The sequence below is a fragment of the Vicugna pacos genome, chromosome 28 (genome assembly GCF_048564905.1).
Source record: "Vicugna pacos chromosome 28, VicPac4, whole genome shotgun sequence".
Classification (NCBI taxonomy): Eukaryota; Metazoa; Chordata; class Mammalia; order Artiodactyla; family Camelidae; genus Vicugna; species Vicugna pacos.
Genome location: NC_133014.1, coordinates 6,076,870 through 6,104,827, shown reverse-complemented (window position 1 = coordinate 6,104,827; position 27,958 = coordinate 6,076,870). Strand labels below are relative to the sequence as shown.

The window sequence follows — 27,958 nt, the reverse complement described above, 5'->3', positions numbered from 1 at the left end:
CAGAGTGACTTTAAAATCACAAAATCGCACCAGGCCAGTCGCGGACACATTTCACTGAGTGGATCTGCCTGCGTCACGACCCACTTGTCTTGTGTTCACAGACTCCCATCCCCAAAGAACTCATGGCAGCCAAGGCCCGCAGAGTCATACCGAGACAGCTCACAAAGGCTTTGAACTCAATAAGATGGTCCATGTTGTCGTCCAGGAGCCTGAAAGTCCTCTCGGCGAGGATGTCTGTGTGGGCCCCACAGGTCCACGGCGAGACGAGCTGGAACAGGCGTGCGAACTGCCGGGCGTCTATGCGGTACTGCTCCGCGTAGGGCCGGCTGGGGTCGTGGCGCGGGGCCACCGGCCTGGGCTGCTCCCAGTAGCAGCTCATCATGTGTTCTCTCTAACGCGGGAGGGAGAGGGGCTGTGAGGGCCGGCGGCACCCGGGGGAGGCCACGAGCTTACAGCCAAAGCCAACATGGCCTTCTTGCTTGCTCTGCCCTCATAAAATCATTACATATTAAAGCAGCAACATTATTACACAAAAATGAAAAAATTAACTCAGTCTCACCACTCCAACCAGACATACTGAAAGTTTTTCTTTGTTTCCCTGTAGTCCTTGCCCTCATGAATATGTAATTGCGATGTTTTTAAAATCAAGGATTCTCTTTTTGTCATTGTAGCAAAATACACATTAAAAATTTACCATTTTAACCATTTTTAAAGGTACAGCTCAGCTGCCATAGGTTTATAGAAGTCATACAGTTTTTATTCTGAGAGTTTCTCTTAAATTCATACTGTTTGAAAGTCAAAAAGTACTAGTTAAATCTACAGGATACAGAAGGAACCAGTTAACCCTGGCTACCTGAGAGGATGGAAAATGGGGGCCGGGACCCAGATGAGGAAGCAGGCCTTTTTTATTGCGGGCTTTTTTCATATGTTTTGGATATATTATTAACAATTCAAAACACTGAAAGTAAACAAACAAAGGCAATTTGAAGTCTTGGGAACAGACTGAAAACTAAAGCAATCAAAACCGGCACTGAGGACCAGGCTAGCCTCCTTAGGCTAGATCTTTCAGTCTTGTACTAAATCACCTCTTGGCACATCTCAGCTCACTGCAATGGCTCCGAGTGATGCAGGGCTCTTCACAATTTCAGTGCCCTCTGCCCATAAGAATGGCACAGACACAATGCAGATGCTGCAAAATGCAAGTGCCTATCCTTGGATGGAAACCAAAATGCCATTTATAATTTTACTGCATATTATACACGGCCATGTTCTTTAAATAGCCCTTGCAGAATCATGAAAAGTACCACAAGAACTTTTAAGGGTGAAACAAAGGTCTAATAAATTCCCATTCCTCAAAACCTGAGACACACTGTGAATTTCCATGTATATTTGTACATCCTGGGAAGCGAGAGGCCCTTAGGATCCTGCCCAGAAGAAAACAGTTATAAAGTCCAAGAACTAACACACCCAGTTTACACAGAATCCGACAGAAAAACAGACCAGTGTAAAAAAGAGGCAAAGGACATGAAGAGGTGATACAAGGAAATACACAATTAGCCAGTAAACTCACAACAGGGTACTCAACCTCTCTAATGAGGAAACGAATTTAAGTTAAAATGAAATACAATTTCCTACAAGACTAGCAAAAATTTTAAAGATCCATAATATGAAATGCTGGGTGAGTGTGGAATACAGGACACAAACACTCTTAGACATCATCAGTGGAAATGAAATCTGAAAAGTCTAAAACACGTTAGCAATAGTGACTGAAATCTGGTTCCTACACAGCAGCCCAGGTGTCCAGATAAAGGCCCAAGGATGCTCAGGACAGCACCGTTTATAAAGCAGCAAAAAGAATCGGAAACAAGATAAACGTCCCTCAAGAGGTAAATAATTTAAAAATTATGGTTCAGCCCTACAATCAAACTGTGCAGCCACTAAAAAAGAGTGAGAAAAGTCTGCAGACATTCAGTCTAGAAAAACGTCCATGACAACAATTTCAGGCCATTACGCATAGCACAGCCTCACTCTTATTGTGGAAAAAAAGAGTAAGAGCATGTTGCACGTGTGTGTGCACAGAGAGACATCGTGTAAGAGGAAAAATCAGGAGAGATACTCCCCATATTGTTAACAGTAACTACTTCACAAGGTGGGACTGTAGGTGCAGACAAGATAAGGCCCTTTCAATTTTACTTCTAAGTTATTTTTTAAGGGTGCAAATAGGTATAATTTTATATTTGTTTTGTTTCGTGTTTTTTAATTAAATTTCAAAAATAAAAGTCTTAACCAGAGCATGGAAGCAAGCAAAGTAATATTAAAAGAAACCAAATGCTTTCTAGGGCCTGATAATCCAACAGTGGTGAATGCGTTTAGCTGATCATTAACAAGAACGCACTTATGGGGTCTGTAAGACCCTGTTTCAGGTCCTGGGTTTTTCAGGTGTCTCTAGCAATAGCCTCTGGCACCAAGGATGTATCATATTGTTCCCGTCTTACTTGGAGAGGTGGCATCAATGAAGCTGTTTCCAATTTGGGAGAATAAGGGACAGACGTCACAAATCTCATCTATGTAATTTAAAAGATTGCTTTATAACCAGGACGGACCTTGAGGGCACTGTGCTAAGTGAAAGAAGTCGGTCAGAGAAAGAAAAACCTAATACGATCTCACTTACATGTGGAAACTAAAAAAATAATAGCAAACCAACCAACCTAAGGCCGTAGAAAAAGAGATCAGATTTGTGGTTACCAGAGGCTGGAGGTGGGGGTGGTTTGTAGAATTGGATGAAGGTGGTCAGAAGGTACAAACTCCCAGTTACAAAATAAAGAAGTACTGGAGTGCTAGGTACAACACGACCAGAGTTAGTGAACACTGCTGTGTGGTCTGTTTGAAAGCTCCTAAAAAAGCAGATCCTAAATTAAGTGCTCATCCCAAGGAAAAAACCATCCCCCACCCCTGCTTTTTTTTGGTATCTCTGTGACATAAGGGATGTTAACTAAACTTGCTGTGGATGGTTTTGCAGTAAATGTAAGTGAAGTCATTACGCTGTACACCTTCAACTTAGTGCTGAAGATCAGTTATATCTCAATAAAGCTGATGGAAGATTGCTTTAAATTAACAATCACATCGACTTCACTAAGTACACAATGTTCACCTCTCATAGGAAGAAATATGTAAAGAAGACAGTCAGAGCCGACTTCTCTTGTTCTCACAGAGGAGGGTCATGCCGCTGCAGTCCCCGCTTAGGGAAGGATGCAGTGATGCTAAGGAACGGACTCCTTATTAAGAACCTATCACACAGTTATAAAACAGCATAAAGGCATCTCTCTGTGGCCCTTTCCCTTGAGAAAATGAACTTCTGATTCAAAAGACAAGAGGTGCGTGCAGAACCCAATGCGGGAAGACGGCAGCCCACGGTACACAAGCTTTCCAACATACGAGGTCAGGCTGCGAGAGCCAAGCAAAGTCAGAGAAGGTCTGGAGCGTGCGGGAGGGAGGGCAGTCCGAGGGGCCGTCCTGTGGGACGTGAGGGTGACTCGGGGCGTAGAGGAGGCGCCCCGGGTTGTACGATGGAACTAGACACCGTGACTGCAGTGCTCTCTTACTGGAATTTTCTTTGGAAGTATACTTCAAAAGCTGCCTTGTATTTATAGTTTAAGTTTGTGTTTGTAGTTAGCCCTACACAAAGGAAAGGCTAACTACAAATGTGAGAATCACTCTCACTCACATCACTCACTGGACAGAAACAGGAAACAGGAAATAGCTCTGGCGGTCTTCTTTAAATGCTCTCTGCGTGAAAGATTAACGAGAGGGTCAGTGCTTAATGAAGTTTATTTTTATTATTAACTTGTTGTATAAATTCAGATCTGTGACGTATCTCTTTCTCTCAAATTGAGAACAGCCAGCCCTCAGGAGGTGACAGCCTTTCTGTGCCGAGCAGCACAGCTGTTTAACCTGCTTCCGTGTTTCTAGCTCTCCCTGTTTTTCCTCACGGAAAGTCAGAGAGGTAGCGGCGTGGGACCCCAAGTCACCTTTGACTTTGTATTTTCTCTCCATGCGGCAGAGGAAACTATAAAACTTGAAAACAGGTGACGTTTACAGCAGGCACGGCCTGAGGAACCCTCCCCTCGCATCCTGCTTGTTAGGAGTGAGGAGTGCCTGGGATCGACTAAGCCAGGGACCCACGTCAGTGACCACGGGGGGAGGGACCACGCCGCCACACGAAGGGTTCGGACAACATCTGAGGCTCCGCGCAAAACCTGAGTGCTGCTCAGGACTGTTCCAAGTTGGTGGCGATCTGAGCGCAGAAGAGCCCTGGAGGCCGGACTCCTCCGTGGCACGTGGGACTTCTCTCTGCAACTGGGTGTCCCCCCCCCCCAGCCGGGCTGTCAGGAGAGGGTTAACTGGCTGCCTCTCTTCCCCAGGTTTGTTTACTGTTTCAAGCAAGACAGTTTCTAGGAAGGCACTTGCGAAACGTTCTTGCCAGGGTGATTTATAAGTAGCAAGGCCTGGTTATCCACCTGAATATCCGAATATAGAAACACAGCTGAGTACATTAGGTATCACCAACAGGACAGGTTTTAAAGTTATTTAAAAATGAGTAAGATCATATGGCAACATGAAAACATGTCAGTAACAGCGTCAAGGGAAAAGACAACATAAACCAGCACGCACACCAGCCACACAAATGCAAAACCACATATACACGTGATACGGGGCGGGGTTATGAGTAATTAAGGTGGGTTTCAGTCAGGGTCACTGATCCGTCCGCTGTCGACTGGGGACGCGGCGCAGAGCAGCGAAGGGCGGGTGGCCAGCACCGAGCGCCCTGGCAGGCCAGGCCTGGGGCCCAGCACTCCCCCAGCCCCCCAGCCTTCCTACCTTGAATAAATCGTAGAGTTCCTCTAGGTCTTCTGGAAGAACTGACACCTCTGGGATGACAACACGGAGCTGGAGAGAACAAGCCGCAGGGGGTGAATTCTCCGCCCGCCGTGCCAGGATCAGAGGGCCCGGGGCGCTTCCTGCTGGTGTGGGGCCCGGCCGCCAGCTTCCCTCCTGGGGTGGGGGGCTCCTAGCGCCCGGAGCAGAGTCTGTTCCTGGCACAAAGATCGCCTTCTGGCAGCTTTCTCAGGTGTGCATCCTCAGCCTTTCTGATGCACACATCCTGACTCAGGACTAACGTCTGACTCCCAATGGAAGCAGACGCAGGCACAGCGAGAGCTCGGGCAGGGACTTCCTCCCGGAGAACCATCCCCCCGTCCGGTGGGGATGGCGATCCTCACTGTACAACTGGGGAGACCCAGGTCCAGAGGCTCACCATCTGACTGAAACTAAACCCATGCTCTTTCTACAGCAGGTCACATCATCAAGTCGTCAATGCGATGCAAAAAAAAAAAAAAAAAAAAAAGCTGGCGCTCTCCTGTCAGGAGACCAGCAGGGGGCCCAGCCCAGGTCAGCACCTCACTGCCAAGGGCAGCGGTTCGGAGGCGGCCTCTACTCACCACGTTCTGCTTCGTGGTCTCTTCGTGGCCCTGGAGAACCCTGATCCGATGTCTGCAGCGCATGTGCTCGATCTGAGCCACAGACTGGTCTCCAAACTTCTGCAGGGACGGAAGGGATCTGTCACTCACAGAGCCCCTTTTTGCATCCAGACACAGGAAAACACGGAGGAGCCTGGGGACCCCTCCCTGGAAGTCCATCTCCCGAGACGCTTCAGGAGCAGGGCAGGGAGCAGGGATGGGGCCCGGGTACCTCGTAGGAGTCGCGGATCAGGTCGGCGATGTCAGTCACAGGACAGGGCTCCTGGTCGTCGGAGAAAAAGGCATGGTGGCTGCTGACTGGAGGTCCAGGGCTGTCCTCGTTCTTAATGTGATCCAGAAACCTGGGCACACCCGCCAGAAGAGCAGAGGGTTACCTCCTTGGGCCCAACACAGCAATGCCACCTGCTCGGGGGCCCCTGGACACGTGGCACCCCCTTCAAACCAGCCCGTCTGGCCCCAAACACTGGGCAGAGGGCCAGGCTGCAACCACGATGCTCATTTTAGAGAAAAGGAGAGACATCTGTCCAGCCAGACTTGGCAATCTGGGCACCATGGGGAGGTGTCCAAGGCTCTGTGACTCTCCAGGGACATAAATACAAAGTTCTGAGCACACTGCACTTTTAAGCTTCCACCATATTCTGAAGAGGAACTTGTCATCTGTCATCCAACTTGCCCTCAGCTCCAAGAGACCCAGGCTCCAGTCCTCAGCCTAGGGGGACCTGCTTTCACTGCAACACACCAGCCCTACACACAGAACATCTGAAACTTCCAGCTGGCTGCCTGAGGCCACCACTGCCCGGCACCCACCTGCCCGTCCCCATTCAAGGCCACAATGAGTCCATATTGATTCAAGACACTTGAATCTGCTCAGAGGGAGACACTGATGCCCATGCCTTCCTGTCCCCCTCTCCCCTGGCCGAGAAGAGCCAGGGAAGACGGCACCCCTCACCACACATGAGCAACAGGGGGACCAAAGGGTGACAGCAGCAGAGCAGAAGGAAACTCCCACCAGGACAGCCCCGCTGCCTCGTCCTGCCATCTGTCCGCCCGAGCTCGGCTGCGGCCCCTTCACCCACCTGCTGAGGACCATCAAGGCCTGGCCGTCGTCCCTGCTGCCGCACAGGCCCTGGGCGTTGGCCTCCAGCACGGCCAGCCCCAGCTGGAAGATGGCCTTAATGCCGTCGTAGAAGAAGCAGTCGACCACATTCACCGCACTCTCCAGGGGCATGATGCTGAGGAACAGGGTCAGGAACCAGGACAGGGAGATGGACGCCAGGGCCGAGAGGTCCTTCATGTGCTCCGCCAGCTCGGGGAGCTGCTCCCTGATCAGCTCCTCGAAGACAGACTGGTCCACCTGGGCCCCTGGGGAAGGGAGGCCACGGAGACGTGCTGGGGAGGGGGCGGCTCACACTCTCTCAAGTCTGAGGTTAGCGGGACACCGCAACGGAATTTGACTCACACTCAGTTCATTGATTTCTGAGGTTCTGGCCAAGGTAATTTGGTGGGGGAAGAATAACATTTGCAAAAAATGGTGCTGAATCGAGTGGATATCATATGGTGGAAAGAAAAAGAACCTTGACTCCTACCTCACACCGTACAGAAAAATACATTTGCAATGTGCCCTGGACTTAACTACAAAAGCTAACACAGAGGGAGGGTATAGCTCAGTGGTAGAACACGTGTTTAGCATGCAGGACATCCTGGGTTCAATCCCCAGTACCTCCACTGAAATAAAAAATAAATAAAAGCTAATGCTATAAAACATCTAAAAGACAATATAGGAAAAAAGGCAAAATTTCTTAGGACACAAAAAGCATTAGCCATAGAAAAGACTAATTGGACTAAACCGAAGTTAAAGATGTGTCATTCAAAAGACCCCATTAACAAAATGAAAACACAAACTCAAGAGAAAATATTTGCCCTACGTTCACCTGACGAAGGTTTTGTAATCAAAACAAAGAACTGATGCAAATTAGTAATAAGAGGTCAATAACCAAATTTTTTTAAAAAATAGGCAGATCTGAATAGACACTTCACAAGTCATGATAAACAAGTGGCCAGTAAACATGGAAAAATACGTTCAACATCCTTAACAACCATCAGAGAAATACAAATTAAAACCATCGTGACATACCATCTCTTCCCCACTAGAATGGCTAAAATTAAACAGACAGACAATTCCAAGTGTGTCCAGGGATGTGGAGCAACTGGAACTCCCGTTCACTGCTGGTGTGAGATTCCATGATTACATTCCCGTCCACTTTGGAAAACTGACCGTTTCTTATAAAGTTAAACACATACCTAACTTTGACGCAGCAATTCTACTCCTGGGTAAATACTACAAAAACTGACAACGTATATTCCAAAAAGACTTACATATGAATGTTCACTGCAACTTCACTTAGAAGAATAAGAAATTGGAAACAACTCAAATGTCTATCAACAGGGGACTAGATGAATGAATCATGGTATGAACAGTGAAATACTACTCAGCCATTAAAAAGGGACAAATGAGTGATACACCAACAACATGGTGTGAAGCAAAGAAAGCCAGGCCAAATTCATCTGTGGTGACAGAAGTCAGTACTAAGTGTTGTGTGTGGCAGGGAAGAGGCAGAAGGGACCTTTGTCATTTATGGTTATGGTCCAAATGTTCACCCTGTACTGGGGGTGGTGGTCACATTATCATGGAGGGTCTGCTGGTCACTGCTGAGTACCAGCTGTCCCACAGTGACACTCATCACCCAACGATGGCCTGGACAGCATACCTCCCGGTGGCCACGACGTTCTGGTTCCTCCGTGCTGCTCTGTACAACGTTAAATGCCTCCCACAATATGAAGTGAAAAAGGAAGCAAACCAAGTAAGCCCCTAGGCACACGAAAGGGGCCAGGGAAGACACAGGCCACCAAAAGGCCACCTCCTTCCCAGCCAGTGCCCTCCCCACCCCCTCACTCCCAGTGGGCATCACACCCCCTCGCTTCTTACATCTCAGCCTTCAAGCAGCTCCTCCCGCCTTGCCCCTACATTCAGTCCTCTGCCAAATTCGGTCTCAAATTGGTTCTTTTGTTTCTGTTCCCACTACTTCCAGCCTAATTTTCAGCCACCTCCATCTGTCATTCTGGATTGCTAAACAGTGTCCCTAAGAGTATTACCAGGCCAAAGCAATTTTTGTGTCATTTTCTCCACGAGGAGGTTGCTGGACCACAGAGATGGTGCAAATTCAAATCTCAGCCCCACGAAGGACAGCGGCCCTGAGCGCTGGAGCACTGAGGGTCACACACAGGTCTGCCCAGAGCCCGGGCCGCCCCCACCAACCCGAGTGAGCGAGCGGTTTTCCATGCCTGCCCCTTACGTGGGGCCTCGAGAGCCTCCAGCACGGCTCTCGCCCAGCCTCTCCTGTCTGCCCGAATCCCTGGGTGCCACGAGCAAGAGCCCCTCCCTTTCCAGGCCTCAGCATCAGTGAGAAACCTGTTTGGTTTTCACTTTTCGACTTGCTTTGTGAGCCTAGGAATTTTTCTTTCCTCCTTTAAGTTCAGCTCTCCACGTAAAATCATTTGTTTGTTCTTTAGCCGAAATCTCTAAGTGTTCACGGCAAGAGAGCAGTCAGGTTACCACACTCCACCTCCTACCGAAACTGCACAGAGAATCACACCAGCTAGTTTTACAAATTCAAGAGCCAGCAGTATTCATGCAGAGACTAGCTGAGAGGGCACAGGGGACTTCGTAACCAGGACTGGTGATAAATGTCTTTGCCTCGGCCCGTCACCACCCCCCAGGGCCCGAGCGGGCGGAAGGAGGCAGTTACCGATGACCCGGTGGTTGAAGTAGTCGGGCAGCATCCGCTCACACACGGCAACCAGCAACCAGAAGGCCTCCTCCTCCTTGGCGTACAGCAGCAGCACGGAGGTCAGGATGTTCATGGACTGCGAGGGGTCACAGGGTGGGGATGGCCACTGACCAGACCGCGTGTGCAGTGCCACGGAGACATTAAAGAACACGCAAGCCCGAGTGACCCCCAAAAGTCCCAACTGCGCAGAGGAGCGATCCGACCACACCCTGAGCTGCGGTGACCAAGGAACCCACGTGGTCCTCGCCAGACACCCACAGCTGAGCCATCTGCCACCGCTCTGTTCCTCTCCCCATGGAGCAACGCTGGGCTGAGCTGCAGAGCAAACGCAGGCTCAGATCCGACCCAGTGATCTCTATTTCCATGTTCAGACACACACACACAGCTTCATGCACCCACTGATTTTGCTCATTCACAGGAAGCAAAGCTTAGTATCTTACGGCTTTTAATGTCAGGAGCTTCTCTGGCCCAGTTTCGTGCTGGGGACTGATTCTGTGCCTGGTCCCTGAGCAGCCCGAGCAGCCCTCCTCAGTGACTCAGGGACCCTGGGGGGAGGCCTTTCCTCCACTCGTGTTTCCTGAAGGGCAGTGATCCGCCCCGGGCATCCTTCTCCTCCCCCAACAGCACTGCCGTTTTTAAAATGACCCCTATGACTTGGGTGCAGTCTGGAGGGAGAAAGCGCCATGGCAGCTTTATCTAAAGATGCACTGCAGTGGAGGCCGGGAGGCTGTGAAGGCTGAACGGCCTCCTGCGGACAGAGGCCTGACCTGGGCTCCGGGCGCCGTGGCTCCTCCACCCCGTCAGCCTGTCTGACTACACGAGGCTCATCTCCCTCACCAACTGTCCCCGGTACCGACAGCCGGGAACTCAGCCCCCAGAGTCGGTGTGGTCAGCCTGGGACAGCGGCCGGGACAGGAGCCGTGGCCTCCACTCTGCAGTGCCCGGCTCACCTGGCAGTACCCGATCTTGGGGTTCCGGTGGGCATAGGCCGTCAGGACTCTCCTCAAAGCAGCGATTCCTGTCTCGTTCTGGAAGGCGGGGTGCTCCGGCAAGGAGCGGTGCAGGTCGCGCTCGATCTCCTCTGTCACCAGGCAGCACCTTCCCATGGACTCCTCCACCAGGTTACCATAGTAACCGGGATGCGCAGCCAGGTCGGTGACGGCATCTGACGATTAAAAGTAACGCTTCAAGGGGGACTGATCACCTGGAGAGTGACGACGTGGGGGCGGGGCCTGTCCTGTCACAGGACCCCAGTGAGGTCTTGTTACTTGAGGGACATAAAATACTGAGACCACACACAGCCAAAAGGAACTTCATTTCTGCTAAAAACAAACCAAAAAGATACAGAACATGGCTTTTCTAGGACCAACCTACAGGGAAGGGAAAGGGTTCATACTGGAAATGGCTTTATTAATATGCTGTTAATAAGTCATATTCCCTAGTGACAGAAGTACCCGCGTGTGTGTACATACACACACGTGTACACAACGTTTCCGTCTGTATACTGACATGCATACTCACGCACACAATTTTCATGCATTTCTTAAACAAGAAACTGGAGCACTCTGTGTGGAGCACAAGAGAAGGCACAGTCATGATTAAGTGATGCTGGCAGTTACCAAGGAGCCAACAAGCTGCCAGCAGGAAACCCTGAAGGCTGGGTTCCTCGTGTGCGGGAAGCCGAGCTCAGCCAACCCCCCGGACCGCCATGGGGCACCTGTGGTCCAGCCACTGTCCCCTCCTGGGGCTGGGCAGGTGGGGCTCCAGATCAATGCGGGCCCCACGCAGGGAGGTCCTGGCAGAGCAGAGGGGAGCGGGAGAGGCCCAGCTGCATCTCTGCCCACCTGGCTGGGCGCTCCATTCTGATCGGGTTTCGTGTAACACCCACCCCCACTCTCCTGTGACTGTGATTCCCATCATCCCCGATACGCATCATGGTGGCATCCACGTGTCACAGGCAGCACCCACACCGACGGCTGTCCTAGAAAAACCCTTCACATCCAGGGCATCCCGAACAGCATTCTGAGGACCACGTAGAGACGCCTTGAGTCACTACTCAAGGAGAGGCGATCGCTTCAGCCAGACCCGACACCAACCAAGGACACCGCAGCCCAGAGGTCTTGGGCAACCTGCCCAGGGCCCCACAGCGAACACATGAAGGGCCTGAGGTCCTCGGCAGAGATGACTGGTCTGCATGCACACACACACACCCCCCTGCCTGGACAGGGGCCCCTGTCCTGTGTCTGCTCCAGAAGTAAGAGTTGGCCTGAAGACACTGGAGTAACACTCACCTGAGAAAAGGAGCCAGAGTTTGCCCCGTAGAGATTCAGGGATCCCCATAGCCACCAACTTCCGGATCTTCTCCGTGCGAAACATGCAGACGGTCCTGCCGTATTCCACAAAGTGATCATTCCACAGGCTGATTTTGATCTGTTCCCTGGACTGGAAATAGAAACACGTTTATGTACAAAGAAGCTTGTCCGCACCTTCCGCCAACGCCCACCCACAGCCCATAATGGGGGGATGTCCCCTCCGCAGACAGAGGAGCCTGCTGTGATGGGCAATTCGCTCACAAGTCTTTCTGAATATCTGCCAGGCACAGAGGATGTAAAGAGTGCCAGCCCTTCAGGAGTTCAGAGCCCAGTGGGAGCGTTTACACAAATAAAATGCCATTTCCTTGGCAAAGATGACAGTGAGAATAAGTTCGTCCAAACACTAATCTAACGTAGACCAAAGCAGGTGGGCAGGCGGGGTGGGAGTGGGATCACTGGGGGAAGCGTCTCAGGATGCTGACACCGAGTTAACTGCTGAAACACAGGTCAGCTCAGAGGGCAGAGGGGAGCAGGGGCTCTCATGACTTCCCTTGAACTTTCTGACAGCCAGGGAAAAACTGAAACCCGAAAATATTACATTGTCCTCATCTGCAGAGTTGAAAAAGATACAACTTCTCTAGGCAACTGAAAATCCTTGAAAATTATGGATTTTTAAAATTTTTAAGATGGCAGGAATTTTTTTGTGCCTTTTAAATCATGTTTATATATGCTTTTAAAAAATATTTTGGTTCTATTTTCTTTTATTACTTTTTAATGGAGGTACTAGGAATATACGCTTTTAATTATCTGTACCTCCCGGAATGGGAGACGTTTACACATAAGTTCAGTATTCTTAGGTGCTCAGTCAACAAGCGTTAATCGGGCATCTCTGTAAAGCACGTGAGAAGGCTCGGTTCTGAAAGAATAAAGCTAATGATCCGTGATACATAAGCCATTAAGCAGCCAAGGGGCAGTAATACCATTCACGGCCACCCTGGTACTCGTGGTCGCCACACAGCTTCTGCGAGGACACCGTTTCAAAGCACAATTTCCACTCTATTTACGTGCATGCACTGCCCTCAGACTCTCGCTACCAAGGGGAAAACTATCAGTAGATGCAACAGAAGTATCTTGAGTTTGGTCAGACTAGACGGCAGCCAGGGGCCAAAAGAGAAATTCTGTACCAGGAAGCCACACAGACACCACTGGATAAAAGGAGGAAGGCTTGTTCTACACCCCGAAACCCCACAAGGGACAGGACTGACGGCTGCCACTCAGGGGCAGGTGGGGAGAGCCATCGCCCTGAGACGTTCCACCCACCCTGATGCGCTCAGCAAACTGGCCCCGCCGACCTCTTTCGCTTTTTTGCCAATGAGGAAATGGGGGCGCATCACTCCCGCCCAGGGTTGCCTGGTAACCTGCGCCCACCCGCCCCTCCCCTCCCCCTGCGGGAAGCCCCGCCCACGCTCCCCGGGCAGAGCCCAGCCACCCACCATTCTCGAGTCCAGGCTCTGGCTGCCCGACTGCCGCGGGGCAGTGACCAGGGCCTCGGGGTGGAGCCGTGGGCTCGTCTCTTTCTCCCTTTCCTCGCTATTCTGAGAAGACACCATTTCAAGACCCCCAAACCTGTGGTCGCTGCACATGCTTGTTGAATGAAACACAGGCGAAGTCTGCATGGGGAGGAAAAAAAACCCCAAAAAGTGAGCGAGAGAGATCACTGCTGTCCTTACAGGACAGTCTTGGCTTTGCCTTTGGATGCATGAGCGTAACTTAAAGATGCCTGTTTGTGACTCAAGGAATAAACAGACTAACATCAGACCCAACAGATTGGACCCTCAGGAAGGAAGACGGTCCAGCCCCCGCCCCCCACCCCAGGCTGCTTACAGGGCAGAGCAGGGCCCTAAGTGGAGGCGGGGAAGGGCCTATCACCTCCTCAGCTTCCAGAACTGAGGACTGACCATCACGAGACAACAGGTCTCCAGTACTGAAAGACCATCTCCTTTCGTCCCCATCACTACTTGGGTGGACACAGGTCTAGAAGGAGGGGATAGAAGGAGGGGACTGGTGTGAAATAACAGGGACTAGCCCAGCAGATCCAGGTCTAATTTCACAGCTGTCCAACCTTAAAGACAGTAAAAAGTTCTCTTTCAGCAATATACATCTGCCCCAAATGACATCATCCACTCCACCACTGGGGAGGGGCGTGGGGCGGGGGGTCTGACCTCTCTAACTAGTAAAGAGCATGTCTGTCCGCTCACCTGTGGGTTGATTCCCCATCAAACCCTGCAACCTATCGGGGGTGGCCAGTCAGTCCCTCTGACACATGGGTGTGCTCAATTCACCCCTCCAACCCTGCTACATGCACTCAGGACACCCAGTGTATCAGAGATGATACCAGACTGTCTGCCACACAGGTCTAATCATTGCTAACGTATTTTTCTCATAGCCAAGTGGCTCATTGTTAAGTGCACTCCACTTTGGAGACCCCTGCCCTAGAGGTGCTGAATAAAAGGGATTTTCAGTGGACAGAATCCCACTGTTTCCAAGGACCATACCATGTCTTCATCCCGTGAGGTGTCGTAGCGCACGGGGTGGTCGGCGTGCACCTGCTTCAGCCTCGTGAGCAGGCTCTCCACCAGGCTGTCTCGGTCCCTGAGCTCGATGAACTGGAAGGCCATCTTGCTCCGGATGCTGACAATGATGGGGTTGGGCAGCAGACTCGTGTCCTCCATCTTCTCGATGCTCACTACCTGTTGCAAAAAAAAAAAAAAAATCACACACGCAGAGTTACAGTGAGAGAGCAGAGAGGCAGGCATTTAACTGCACATTCAGGAAATATCCCGAGAGAGGGCAAAACCAAAGAACTGCATAAGGAGCTGGTGCAAAGTTAAAAAGTATGTAATGCAGCATACTCACAACAGCCCGAAGTGGGAGTAACTCAAGTGCTTTATCTATTCATCCTTGATGGATGACGGGATAAACAAAACCTGCTCTACACGTACAATGGAATATGATTCAGCCTTAAAAGAGATGGATATTTGGACAGATGCTACAGTATGGATTCACCTTGGGGACGTTATGCTCAGTGAAATAAGCCAGTCACAAAAGCGCAAATACTGTAAGATTTCACCTACACGAGAGACGTAGAGGAGTCAGATTCAAAGAGATGGAAAGTACATGATGGTTGTCAGGCTGGGGGGATGGGAAGCTGCTGTTTAACAGGGACAGTTTCAGTTTGGGATGATGAAAAATTCTGGCGATGGCTGCACAAGAATATGAATGTACTTCATGCCACTGGAACTATACACTTAAAAATGGTTAAAACGGTAAATGTTCTATTATGTATATGTTACCACAACTTTAAATAATAATTATATAAGACAACTACAGGCTTTCTTGCTCCATTCATAAGAAGGATACTTGTAAAATGAAGACACCTACTGCAGGAAGACAGAGGTAAGGAGATCACATAAATGCAACAACTCTGAGTTTCTCTGAATCGTGCTTAGCAAGAAGCTGGGAGTCCTGACGTGTGACAGAGCTGGGGTCCTGTCCCAGCAGACATGCCCAAAACCACAGGATGACCTTGGCAGGTCTGGAAGGAGACTCCATTTCCACGAAGAAAATTATGGAATTTTATAGTTGGAAGGGAGATGATCCATACAATAACGATATTTTTTAAATTTTTACATCAAGTTCCAGGGGGTATAAAAACCAAGCAAGTTGACATTTCTTTCCAAAAGGTGATGCTTTTTGTGGGGGCCCTTTTTCTTTTCCCTTTTTGTGGGTGAAAGAGGAAGATTCCTCCACAAGAGCTGCTGGCAAAGCTTTCACCACTAGGCATGTGCTTCTTAATAACAGCTTTATCAATAATGCGGAGGCCAGAGTGCACTGCTCTCACCATTCACTTCTATGCAAATCCCCGCTTGCCATAGCAACAGGAGAAAAAGCCGTGGCCCAATGGGCCGATTCAGGCCGTGCCTCCCTCTGGACGCCCGCCCATCCTCAGCCGGACGCTGTGTGAGCAGCCCCTCCAGCGTCCCGTCGCTTAGCAACCTCAGCTCAATACCTCTCTGAGCGGGAGGATGACTTTGCAGCAGCCATCCTCCTTGCTGGCAAAGCAGATGTAACTGTCAGAGGTGAACATCCGCCCGGCGGTGTGACAGCGACTGAAAGGCGTCCAGAGGGAGCAGTCCAGGACGGCATGCAGCTTCTCCCGCCTCGGCAGCCTGAAGAAGGCCCGGAAGAACTCGTTCTGTGCCCTGGCTTCCAGGTCCCTGGTGCAGAGCGGAGACAGAGAGATGCAGGTACATGACTGAGCACACTAGATCACAGAGGAAGACGCTTTCAGCGCCCTGGTACAACCTGATATTGAAGGGGACACGGGAAAGTGCTGATCCCCACTTCCCATGCCTGCACCCCTGCGGCTCCCTCCCCACTCCATGGCCAACTTTGGGGCGAGAACTCAGAGCAGCATGGGCTGCCTCTGCACAGAGGTGATGCAGCGACCTCACGGACCAGAGTTAGCCCTCCTTCCTGGTTTAACACTGCGAATTACCACAAAACAACTGCAGAAGAATCCAGTATCTGAAAGTCAGCTAATAGCAAGTGGTGGTGAGAACTGGAACCTTCACACAGCCGGCGGTGATACAAAATGTGTGGGGCCACTTAAGAAGCCAGGCTGGAGGGTCCTCAAAAGGTGAACCATGAAGCTACACAGGACCCAGCGAGTCCACCCCCAGGTATTTAACCACGAGAACAGAAAACATACGTCCACTCAAAAACCTGCATGTGCGTGTTCATGGCAGTGTTACTCGTAATGGTCAAAAACCAGAGACAACTCAAACGTCCATCACCTGATAAATGGATAAACAAAATGTGATGTGCCCATCCAGTGGGACATCATTCAGCCAGAAAAAGGAATGAAGTCCTAATTCACATTACAATGTGGATGAACCCTGAAACGTTACACTAAATGAAAGAACCCAGATACAGAAGACTACCTATTGCCTGATTCCATTTATATGCACTTCCCGGAACAGGCAAATCTGTAAAGACAGAAAACAGATTAGTGACGGCTCAGCGCCAGGGGAAGGGGGGAAATGGGGAGTGACCGCTCACGAGAACCAGGTTTCTTCTCAGGGTGATGAAAATGTTCTAAAAGAGACGGCGTGGTGACTGCATAACTCTGTCAGCAAAAAACCACTGACTGGTATTCTCAGGATGAGCTGTATGGTATGTGAATTATATCTCAAAAAAGCGGTTAAGAAATTTATGAGTGCTCAGTGAACACCAGTTGTGTTATCTTAAAAAAGAATCCGAGTAAAGAATTCCTGGAGAGAAGCCCCATTGGTCACATCAGCACTGACAACTGAGCACAGTGGTGAGCGGGGGGAGACCCTCCCCAGGGGACCCCCCCTCCATACCCTGATTCTTGGCTCTAAAACCCAATACGGCAACAAGGCAGCCAAATCACATTTAAAAAATACTGATGGATTTATGTCACACCCCACAATTCTGGCAGAGGGAAAACTCCAATGAACAAAAGTAAACACTTGTCTTTGTCATACTAAGTAAGAATTCCAGGCGTATCCGATAGAGGTATCTTTGCTCAGAGTCAGAAAAAATACGAACTCATGGCTTCCAGGCGTCACTTCCTGTGACCCTGGACCAGACTTGGCGTCTCATGCTGACCTCTGTAAAATGGAAACAAGACCTCAACTTTCTGCTTCAGGGAATCCTGGTGAATGTAAGATGATGTCCACAAGATTGTAAAAGAGAAAATGCAGGTTAGAAATAGTATCTATGGTATGATCCCATTTATATAAACTCTATGCAATTTGCAGAAAGCTGACACGGAGCAACTTTCCCTGGATGTTCACGGCGGTTATTTCTGCACAGTGGGGTTTCTGCTCTGCACTTGTATTCTGCTTAAATTTTCTGCCTGACCATATATTAGATTTAAGAAAACATTAAGCTATTTTCTTTGAGGTAAAGGACAACTTTTCAAATGTTGATTCATGCAAGATATTAAACTCTGCACTCAGGTCTCTGCCCCGCAGCCCAAGTGACCCTCCAGATGTGACCTGGCCGTGGAGCCCCTGCGATGGGAGCCTGGCACCAGGTCCAAGCGTCCTTTCCACCCCGAGGCCCATCCGCCCTGGTTCTCACGTCCTGCCATCACACAAACGACATCATTCAGCGACGCGGCAGTCCCTGGAATTTACTATCAAACCCTCACGAAGAGAAGGCACATACCTGTCCAGAAAGCTCTCTGGGCACAGAAATTAGACAACTTCTATAGGTCGAGGTGTAGCCAGTGACTGTGGCCAAAAGCTGCAGGTCCTCAAATACCTGATACGAAACATGGACAGCTGTTTCCAAAGGGGCCTGAGCTGCTTCCAGAGAGGAGCAGGGAGGACATGGGGAAGGGCCATGAATACCCTAGAAGTTTGTGCACCACGAGAAGGGAGGGCAAGGTCCCTCAAGGTCACCCCAGTCCAGAGGGCTGAACTACATCCATTTACACTGCAAAACCGGACTCCTTGTCCCCAAGAATGCAGTCCCGCTGCCTTTGATGGAAGTGAGGCCAGCTTCCTCGCCGTATGCATCTTACAGACGTGGTTCCAGCTGTCACTGAATTCAACTGGTGTCTTTTCCTTCTGGGAAGCCCAGCCCTGCGTCCTGGGGAGACGGCTGAAGCCATTCCAGGGGGGACACAGGGCACATCACATGAACGGCAACAGCTTGTGTGGGGCTGCAGGGAGGGTGGGAGGACTTACATTTCTATTTACACCGCCTGACCCTGCAAACTAAGGATAAGGTGTCTGGTTGTCTGAGGCAGATGTTTCTCCACTGAGTGCACAGGCTGCCTTGGCCATCAGTCCAGTTCAGCCCCCTTCTCCGTGGCTTCGGCACAGCTGGGGTGAGCCCCGCACAAAGTGTCCATTCTCCTTTCTAGGCTGCTGTCGCTTCCCTGAGAGTCTGTCTACATTCAGTAGCCAGAGACCACTGACCTCGAGTTACCAAAAGGCAAGCTGCGGGCGGGACTTTCCCAAATTATCTTCCTTCCTCCCTACTAGAAAGCCCTCTTCCAGCTCCACCTTTAAATGTGAGTCGAAGATGATGTTTAACTTTCTAATGTAAAAGAGATGAATATAGGACTTGAGAAATGGGGCGCATAACCCCCCGCCCCCAGCCTTGAGGTCTGTTTCCCAGCAGGTGGTGGCTTTGATGGCGAATATACCAACTCCTTTTTCTAAACTGCATCAGAAACAAAGCCCGCAGATCACCACTGGCCTTTCAGACCTTCCAACACTCAGTAAATACCTCCGCTTTTCCTCCATGCTGATGACGCCAGACACAGGTCATAACCGGACATCCTGAAAGCGGCAGCTAATCCCAGGCCTGAAGCCACGGCGGAAGAAGCCCACGAGGATGGAGACGAACCTGGGAGCCCCATCAACACTTCCCACCCACAGCGCACACAATGCCGGGGTGCGCAGGCCGGAGCCCGGGCCCCTGGGGCAGCGACGTCTCAGAGCAGCGGGGGGAGGGGCCACCAAGCATCGTACTGGGACACATGCTGTTTTAGGAACCTGGAACCATGCGGGCTGACCAGCCTGCGGAGCAGCAGACATCAAGGCTGTTATTGAAGCCGAAATTAATGTGTGCAAACGCACATGACAACCATGCAGGAAATTCGAGGCCATCTGCACACCTTTTAAAAATTCAGATTTAGGTCCTAAGACCTCAGACCCAAGAAATTAAGCGGTAGGTTGTTCTTTTGTTTCTCGGCAAACCTAGAATGAGATTTCTCTCTCCTGGATTAGGTAAAGACGGATCCAAAACAGGGGTCGTGCTCTCTCTTCCCCCTCATAGACCTTTTGGGGAAGAACCACGTCGGGCCTCACACGCCAACTCCCCCTCCCCCGTGTCATCCGTCCCACAAAGACAAACCTACTGTGAGTCAGGAGACGTAAAGTGATCTGAGGCCACATGCTTCCCCAGATTCAGGCTGAGTGATGGCTGGGGCAGCCTGCGCAGACTTCCCATCCTGGAGCCCCCTCTCCTGCCCTACTAGAAGACCTCGGGTCTCCATAGCCAGGCTGCCTCGTGAAGAAACCCACAGGGATTCCAGAGGCTCTCAGTCCTGTGCCCGCCCGCACGTTCCCAACCCAGGGGACTCCCAGGAGCTGGCGCTCTAGAAACAGGACAGACACATGCCGTTCCTCCACACCCGAGTCTGCAGACAACACTGCATTCATTTCTCAGTGTGCGTTTATGCAAAACATCTTCCCCCTGTGATCCCCTAAGAGCACGAAGGAAATGAAGGATGACATGACCACGTGGCACCCTGCACAGAACACCCGGCAGCCCAGGACCTCGGGGCACATGAGGCCAGCCCGGCCCGCAGGCAACAGGCAGCCAGGTGCGAGGGGGACTCGGCAGCCCTCCCATTTCCTTTGCAAATCCAACCACAGGACTGTGACAGACTAGGACTCAACCACCGTGCGCATGCATGAGGCTTTTCCACCCGAGAAGAGGCCGCCGCCTCTGTCCTCTGCTCTCCATCCCCCCTACCGAGAGAGCCAGCAGCCCTCACAACCATGGAGCATGGGGGCCTGCAGGGTGGGAGGCGTGGCCTTCCCTTGGAAGGCGGGCTGGGCTCTTCAGGGCTGCCTGTGCCTCGGGAGAGGGCTCTGCGCTGGAACCAGCAGGCGAAGTCCGAAAACACCATATATGCCAGCCTGGCCATCCCAGCGGGGGCACAAAGAGAACAGGAAAGGCCTGCCCGGAGAGTTAGGGATCAGCCGGGCGACAGGGAGCAGGGGTCATCCCTGAGGGCGTCAGCCCCCGGGGCCACCACGCTCCCCTCTAGACACTGACCAGACATTGACAGAAGTCACTGACAGCGTGAGAAACAGTCCACTCACTGCACTGCATGCGCTGGTCTCCTCCCGCGTTTTCAGCCAGTCAAAAAATGAAGCTATTATTTCATTGTGACTCAGTGAAGCCCATCCCTCTCCGCCCTCTCCCCCCTAAAATAGCTGCGTACACTTTTCTCACCCCATCCTTCACAACTCACAATCGGTGTTTTCTGTGTGAAGTGTCAGAGCCAATCAATCTAATCCCTCGTCCCCTCCCTCCATTCTCTCTCCAGAAGTCCCCTCCCCGCCCTCGGCCCCCGTGCCGTTCTGGATTCTGGAGCTGCCCCCCTGAAGAATTCCTGGTCCAGGCTGTCCTCTGTGAAGTCCCACCAGCCCTGATTTGTCTGACGGATCCAGTGACAGCGCCCCGTTCCCTCCTCCCTGCTGCCCCTGGAGGTGACAGCCCCACTCTGCTCCACGTCCCTAAGTCCCACGAGAGCAGGAGTCATGACTCATCTGTAATCAGACCCCAAGGGCACCTTTCTGAAGCCCTTGTCTGGGAAGGGAAGTAAAAATCTATCAACAAAAGGGGGCCGGGGGAGCAGTCCAGCACTTGTGACTGTGCCCTCGGCCTGAAGAGCTGTTTTCCTAAACTCTAAACCTGGGCTGTCTTGGCAGGATGTCAAGCTGACTGAGTCATTACCTGTTTATGTCCACAGGCCTCCGTCGCCATGACAGAAAGCTACAGGGAGGACCCGCCAGGAACCAGCAGGAATGACATGCCTTTCACTCTTGGAGGAATTCACTCAAAGGGCAGTGACGAGTGAAACATGCTGGGGACCGGGCCCGGCCGTCCATCCTGGGCCCCAGGCACCCACGGGCCAGGCAGCTCCACCACCGGCCAACACTGGGGTCCTTTCTGCCCTTTCTCTCCACCTGTTTCTAAAAGTTCCCAGGGTTTGGGGGTGAGGGGGCAGACAGCCTTGTGGAATTCGCCTCTTTCTAAAAGACTCAATGCTGATGAGTTCCCGCCCCCGACGGATGACTTTCCCAACCTTCCGTCTTCCCCTTCTTTCCTCATTTCTGCCCTGAAATTACAAATGCCCCATCTGAAAGTAGAGCCGTGACAGAACATCAGGAAATTTGAGAAGAATCCGCTGAAATCCCAGCGCCCATGGGACTGACCAGAACACATGAGCTATCAGCCGGCCTCCTGTCCCAAAAACCACGTGGTTCCCACGCGTACCTATCTGCACGCAAACATGCTGAAGGAGGTAACAGCCTTCGCTGGTGGGTTATACGAGCCCTTGAACGATGAGCACAGCTGAGATGTGTTTCTCCTCTTGTAACAGAGCCAGATAAGCTGGACTAAATGCACCCAGGTAACAAACTGTACAGAGATACTGCAGGAAATATAGCAGAGAGCAGCCGCCACTGAACCAGCTTGTCTCCTCTGGTCCTAAAGCGGAGCCCGAGACACTTGCAGGAGCCTGGGGCCGGGAGGGAGGCAGAGGAGCTCGGGCCTGGGAGTCAGAAGAGCACAGGACAGCGCTGCCCCCAGGGTGCCCTTTCCTAAGAGTGGGGAGCATCCTCTCCCAGCCCACACAGAACTGGCTGATGATCAGAGAGGACACAAGACCAAGGGAACTTCACTGGAGTTTTACCTCCAAATCAGAACGTTTGCTTTGGATTTCTGCCTTACTTGGGACCATCCACGATCAATTTTAAATGTATGCACACAGCAGGAAGGGTCACTGAATTCTTTCCGAATACACAAGAATTCTGGACACTTCCCTTTGGGGACCACTAATTAGAAGGACACATCCCCCCAAATGTTCAGAGAAGACAGTACGCATGTTAAAGGAATAATAGGAATGTTAAAAGGGACGAATAATAAACAAAACTTTGGTCAAGATTTAATCATCTTGGATTAAAAAAAAATTTAATGACTAGTGGTTCCCCCTAAATTAAACTAGAATCACCATGTGACCCAGCAATCCCACTTCTGGGCACATTCCCCAAAAGCAGAGTCTTAAAGAGATATTTGCAGACTCCTGTTCAGAGCAGCATTATTCACAATGGCCAAAAGGCAGGAGGAGCTCCGTGCCCACCGACAGATAGCAGGTGGGCAACATGAGGTCGATACATACGGTGGAATTATCATTCAGTCTTAAAAGGAAATTCTGACACAGGCTGCAACATGGATGAACCTTGAGGACGTCAGGCAAAGCAAAATAAGCCAGTCACACGAGGACAAACACTTCATGAGTTCCCTCATACGAGGGACCTAGAGTAGTCAGAATCAGGCAGGAAGCAGAATGGATGGCAGTTGCCAGGGGTGGGGGGAAGAATGGGGAGTCCGTGTTTAATGTGGACAGACCTTCAGTTTGAAAGATAAAAGTCATAGAGATGGATCATGGTAATGGTTAAACACGAATGTACTTAATACCACGGGCCCACGCCTTAAAAATGGTGCAGGTGGCAAATTTTACGTGTGTGTACTTTACCACAATAAAAAAAGTTTAATGACTGTAGTACTCAGATAGCAGTGGTGACTCTGTGACTACATCAGAAACATCCAGCGAGGACAGCACTTTATGGGTAACTTGTTCTTCAAAGGATACAAAGGTGACCTTTTATAAAGGCATCAACTCTGCAGAGACCCAGTTTGAACTACGAAGCCAGAAATCGCAGTCAAACTCAAAACACCACAGTCTGAATTTTAGGTAAGAAAGTCGAATTTCTTTAAAGAGCCAAATAAGTCGAGTAATTCAAGCAATAATTCAAGCAATTACCTCCCGAGTCCTCATGACTAGTATCGACTGGGGGCAAACAAGTAACAAAGAATGTTGACTTACACTATTAGTAAGCACATTTCTGACGACAAACTGGTACCGAAAATAAATCCAGCTGCCCCGAAAACTTCTTCTACAAAGCAGTTTAATAGGAAAAAACGTTTCTTAATGTGTAGTAATAGCCCGATGCTGGAAAGAATTCTATCATGAGGCTATTCGTATTACATTTGCGAGAAGTACTTTTTATGGAAGGCAAGTTTGAAATAATATCTGGAAAAAAAGGAGAAATTGAATCCCGAAATCAAAGCCTCCTGCATAAAGGAAATGAGTAACAATCATCGCCAGTGACCATGTCTCTGTCACGATTAATGACGTAGGAAAATCGGATTGTGCCACAAGGGAAATGTACATCGCGCACAACAAGGCTAACAAAGCATGTGTCCGGGAAGGTGGCACACCGACCGTGGTCCCCTGGGAGGTGAGGGGCTCCGGGGACAGGAGCTCCTACCTCTTGGTGATCTGGCTGGGCTCCTGCAGCCCCGGGTCGAGGTCAAAGCCCTCATTATCCAGCAGCCTGCGGAGCGCCACGTCGGCCAGCTGCTCCATGATCTTGAACACCTCGTCCAGGTTCAGAAACATGGAGAAGTCCCGCTCTTTATTCTGCGTAGTGATGCGGATGGTGTCCGTCAGAAAGACGTTGGATGTCCTCTCCAACTTCTGGATGTCAACCCAAGGGACTACGAGTTTCACTGGAAGAGGAAGAAAGGTAAATACAGATTTTACCCTAAAACCAGTTGAACCCAAACTCGAATGCTTCAGCAACACTGACCGTGCAAACCTTTTCCTTCCCTGAAATGCGAATACCTTTTCTACTGGAGCAGGAAGGAGGGAGAACAGGGCTTCCCGGCAGCCACATGGCAGAACCCAACTCATGCTCCGGTAATTTTCTTAAAGGCATAAGCAAAACTTCGCAAGTCGTACAAAGGACATCATTCTGAAACACCAAGCTGACAACAGGAAAACTATCCCCCAAATATTTAACCCTAAGTACTTGCAAAGTATGCAGAAGGTTCTCGATCCACATAAATTCTGGTTCCAGAAGCAGCATTCATAGCATAAGCCATGAAAAACCGGAGTGCAAGAGGGTTTGTGATCTGGTTTAGAGAAAGGGGCTTAACATTTAGATGATGTCAAATGACAGTTGTTCAAGTCTTAGAAGACAGCACACACGTAGTTTTTATGGAACTCGTTTTAAAGTAACACAGGACTAACAGCACGTTTCATAAATGAGCATTCTGTTCCCAGGAACGTTTCCAACCAGGGGGAGTTAGGGTCGTGCTGACACACAGCCAGCGGGGAGGGACACAGACAACAACTTCAAATGATAAATTTATGTTATCAAATATTAGGAATCACTTTCTTCCAGATTTTATTAATTTATCAATCATTCTAACTAACCCTAGTTTTGTTCACTTTCGGAAAATAATTCATTTTTCCTTTTCAAATGGAGGAGGGGGTGATGACGTGTTATGTCCATCATCCCTCTCCATCTGTTTTGCAGGAATGTTTTCAAGGCCACGTTTCTACACCAGGCATGAGACTAAGCTTCTTCAGTTGCTTCTAGGTGCTTCTACATAACCTTTTACACACATACACATACACACACTCCCCCTACACTACCAGCCCTGCACTTAAGAAACCCATTCAAACAGGAAAAACAACACGTAAACAAATAAACAGCCACGAGCTTGACCCAAAACAGAGATGCAAACACACCACAAAGTACCCGGGGACCAGGGGAGGCTTCCCGGAGGTGAGAAAATCTGAACTGAATTTTCAAAGAGGAACAAGAGTTTCCAGATGCCTTATGAATGGGGAAGGGAAGGAAAAACAGGGTGTAAATTTTGAGAAGCATTTCAGAAAGCGGAGAAGCGAGGACGGCCGTTAGGTGAGAGCACATCCCAAGGGTGGGGAAGGCTGTGCAAACAGGATGTGTGTCCTGGAGCGTGAGGACCAGGCTGGTGGCGCAGGGAACAACAAGGGATGACCACCTGCGGGACACTGGGCACAGCAGAGTTCAAGGAGCCCCACCCACTGGTTCAACTTGAAATATAAACATACACCCAGGAAGGAAAAAAACTATGTATGTATATATACACAAATACAGCATATATGCCGCTCTGGGTGGGCACTTCAAACAATGTTTGTTCCAGGAGAAGTTTCAATGGGAATGACTTTTAGAATTTCAGAGGGGAAGGTATAGCTCAGTGGTAGAGCGCATGCTTAGCAAGCACTAGGTCCGGGGTTCTATCCCCAGTACCTCCATTAAAAAAAAAAAAGTGGGGGGGAAACAATAAAAAAAATTAAATCTTAAAAAAAAATCAAATACAACTGAGCTTTCCTGTTTCACCTTGGACTCCTATTCCTAGTACAATGACTGTAGGTACACAAATGTGGGAGAGGTGGATCTCAGGTGGACCCAGGTGAGGAATCTCCTTCCAGGAGCAGGCGTGACCTTCAGGCCTGGGAATTCTTTAAACAGCCCCCACTGGGTTCCAAGGCAGCAACCTGCCCTATTCCTTTAGAACTACTGGGCCATTGGTCCGACACTTTTCAAAGCGATACATAGTAGCAAAAACCCTTCAACAGCTGTGTGAAGGGAGCTACAAAGAAATGTCCCTTAAGGCAGGAGGGAAGAGTGAATTCTCAGAAAGTCAAACCTCCTCGTGGCAGTGGCACATGCAATATGACATGACTCTGTGCACAAGCCATTTGGAAATTAATCATGTATCACCCGTTCTCATCTCAACCACTTGTTAAATCTTTTGTCATCTAACTGTTCACGTGATGCTTTGTCTCAGGACCAGCGCTAAGCATCCCGGGGCTGACTCCACCTGGGAAGGCCCGCACCACCCCTCACTTACGCTCCTTGCCCAGGAAGAAGGAGTAGAAGCAGAGGTGGTTGGTGCTGAGGTACAGCCAGCCCTGGCGGGGCACCCGGCCCTTCCAGCAGCAGCAGGAATAGTAGGTGACCAGCTTCTCGGCCTCCGGGAAGTTGAACCTGGCCTCAAACTTCACCAGGGCCTCGCGGAACTTCTCGGGCTCCTCCTCCTGTTCGGCCAGCCTGCTGCTCGTCTCCTCGGCAATGAGAGCCTGGTGCACAGAGAATGGTCCCCGGTCGGGAGAGCACGCGGGATGGGTGGGGACTGCTCGTACCATGGTCCACCACCCAGAACCAGGCCCCGGGGCAGATGGGAGCTGAGGGACTCTTAGAACCTGTCTCTTGGCCACTCACCAACCAGGAGGCTCTGTGTGAATCTTAAGCCCCAGTTCTCCAACAAATCACTGTTCTAAATCCCTTCCGCTCTTCCCTCCAGAGATATGAAGAAAAAATGATGGTCTCAGGAGTGGTGAACTCAATGCATCAACCCTGAAGAACTACTACGCTGGAGTTAAAGCTGGTCTTTTTAAAGAAAAACCATTAACATCTTCTTCATTGGGTTCAAAACTTTGGGTGTGAAGCCAACAACTGCCCGATTCTGTGACCCCTGGTCCATTTCACCACAAGATACCCTCTGGTCCTCGAAGGTGGAAAAGGAACAGTCTGGCCGAGGACTCTGAGGGTGTAAATTCCTCCAAAGCACTGGGGTACACGGGGCAGCGAGGCGGGAAACAAGAATCTGAATCTACAATCATTTTGCTGACAACAAACAATAGTAAGGATGCTTTCTACACCTGGGGTGAGGTGGTCAAAGGGCCCAGGATGTCAGCTTGTGGCCTGTCTCTAAGGGTGACAAGGCACTGACAACATCAGAACTCCGACTCCCCACTCCTGACAGCTCACTGCACGCATTTTCACCGAGAATTTGCTCTGTTGGAGAACTCCAAGTCCCCGGGCATCACATATGCTACTGGATTTTTAAAATATACTTGTAAATCTGTATTTTTATTAGCCTTCCCCTTCCTTTCTATTCTTGTAAGGATGTTTCATGAAAGTCTGTGAAAGGCTAAAACAAGGCCGCTCGCAGGAGATTGCTACCCGAGCCTGCATGGCTGCACAAGCGATTTTTGCAAATATCCTGGGCTTTACCATTAAAACAAAATGGAATTCAAAATCAGTTAAAAAAACAAATCTGAAGGCTGGTGAAATTTCAAGTGATTTTCATTTTCCTCCTGATGTTTTTCTTTGTTTTCCAACTTGTATTTAACAACACATTATAAAAGTTATCATTAGGAAAGACGAATTTTTTTCTATTCTTTCCTCCTCCTGAAAGTGGAACGTGCTAGGTGCAAGAAAATAAAGAGTGACGAGATGTCACAGCTGCAAAAAAGTTGGGAAAAAACTAATTTCAAGAGTCAAATAACATTGCTGCTATGCAGAACATGAATCTTAACATTCTATTTTCTTTTTCCTGAGATAAAAAAGGACCTTCACTTGTGTAAAGGATAACAAAACCTTAGGCCTGAGAATGAAGGTTGGTTGGTTGTTTTTAATTTCAGGTGAATTTTGTCAGACTGACTCTGCAAAATTTGACGGGTGGCAAGTTGAACTCATTTGGCTTTCGACATTAAGGCAAGAACTTCAGCCAATGTTCA

General features: G+C 50.0%; 1 protein-coding gene across 2 annotated transcripts in view; it reads right to left on the bottom strand.

Moving 5' to 3' along the window:
- TBC1D8 (TBC1 domain family member 8) overlaps positions 1–27,958 on the bottom strand; it is a 95,602-nt gene that overhangs the window by 11,000 nt on the left and 56,644 nt on the right. For both annotated transcript variants that reach the window (XM_072951306.1, XM_072951307.1), the window contains 13 exons: positions 26,287–26,515; positions 23,871–24,111; positions 15,767–15,974; positions 14,253–14,447; positions 13,191–13,367; positions 11,677–11,827; positions 10,336–10,550; positions 9,344–9,461; positions 6,614–6,899; positions 5,749–5,878; positions 5,499–5,597; positions 4,879–4,947; positions 151–391 (listed from right to left, as the gene is read on the bottom strand). In XM_072951306.1, the coding sequence (XP_072807407.1) occupies positions 151–391; positions 4,879–4,947; positions 5,499–5,597; positions 5,749–5,878; positions 6,614–6,899; positions 9,344–9,461; positions 10,336–10,550; positions 11,677–11,827; positions 13,191–13,367; positions 14,253–14,447; positions 15,767–15,974; positions 23,871–24,111; positions 26,287–26,515 (2,359 nt within the window). The remainder of the gene's footprint in view (positions 1–150; positions 392–4,878; positions 4,948–5,498; positions 5,598–5,748; positions 5,879–6,613; positions 6,900–9,343; positions 9,462–10,335; positions 10,551–11,676; positions 11,828–13,190; positions 13,368–14,252; positions 14,448–15,766; positions 15,975–23,870; positions 24,112–26,286; positions 26,516–27,958) is intronic.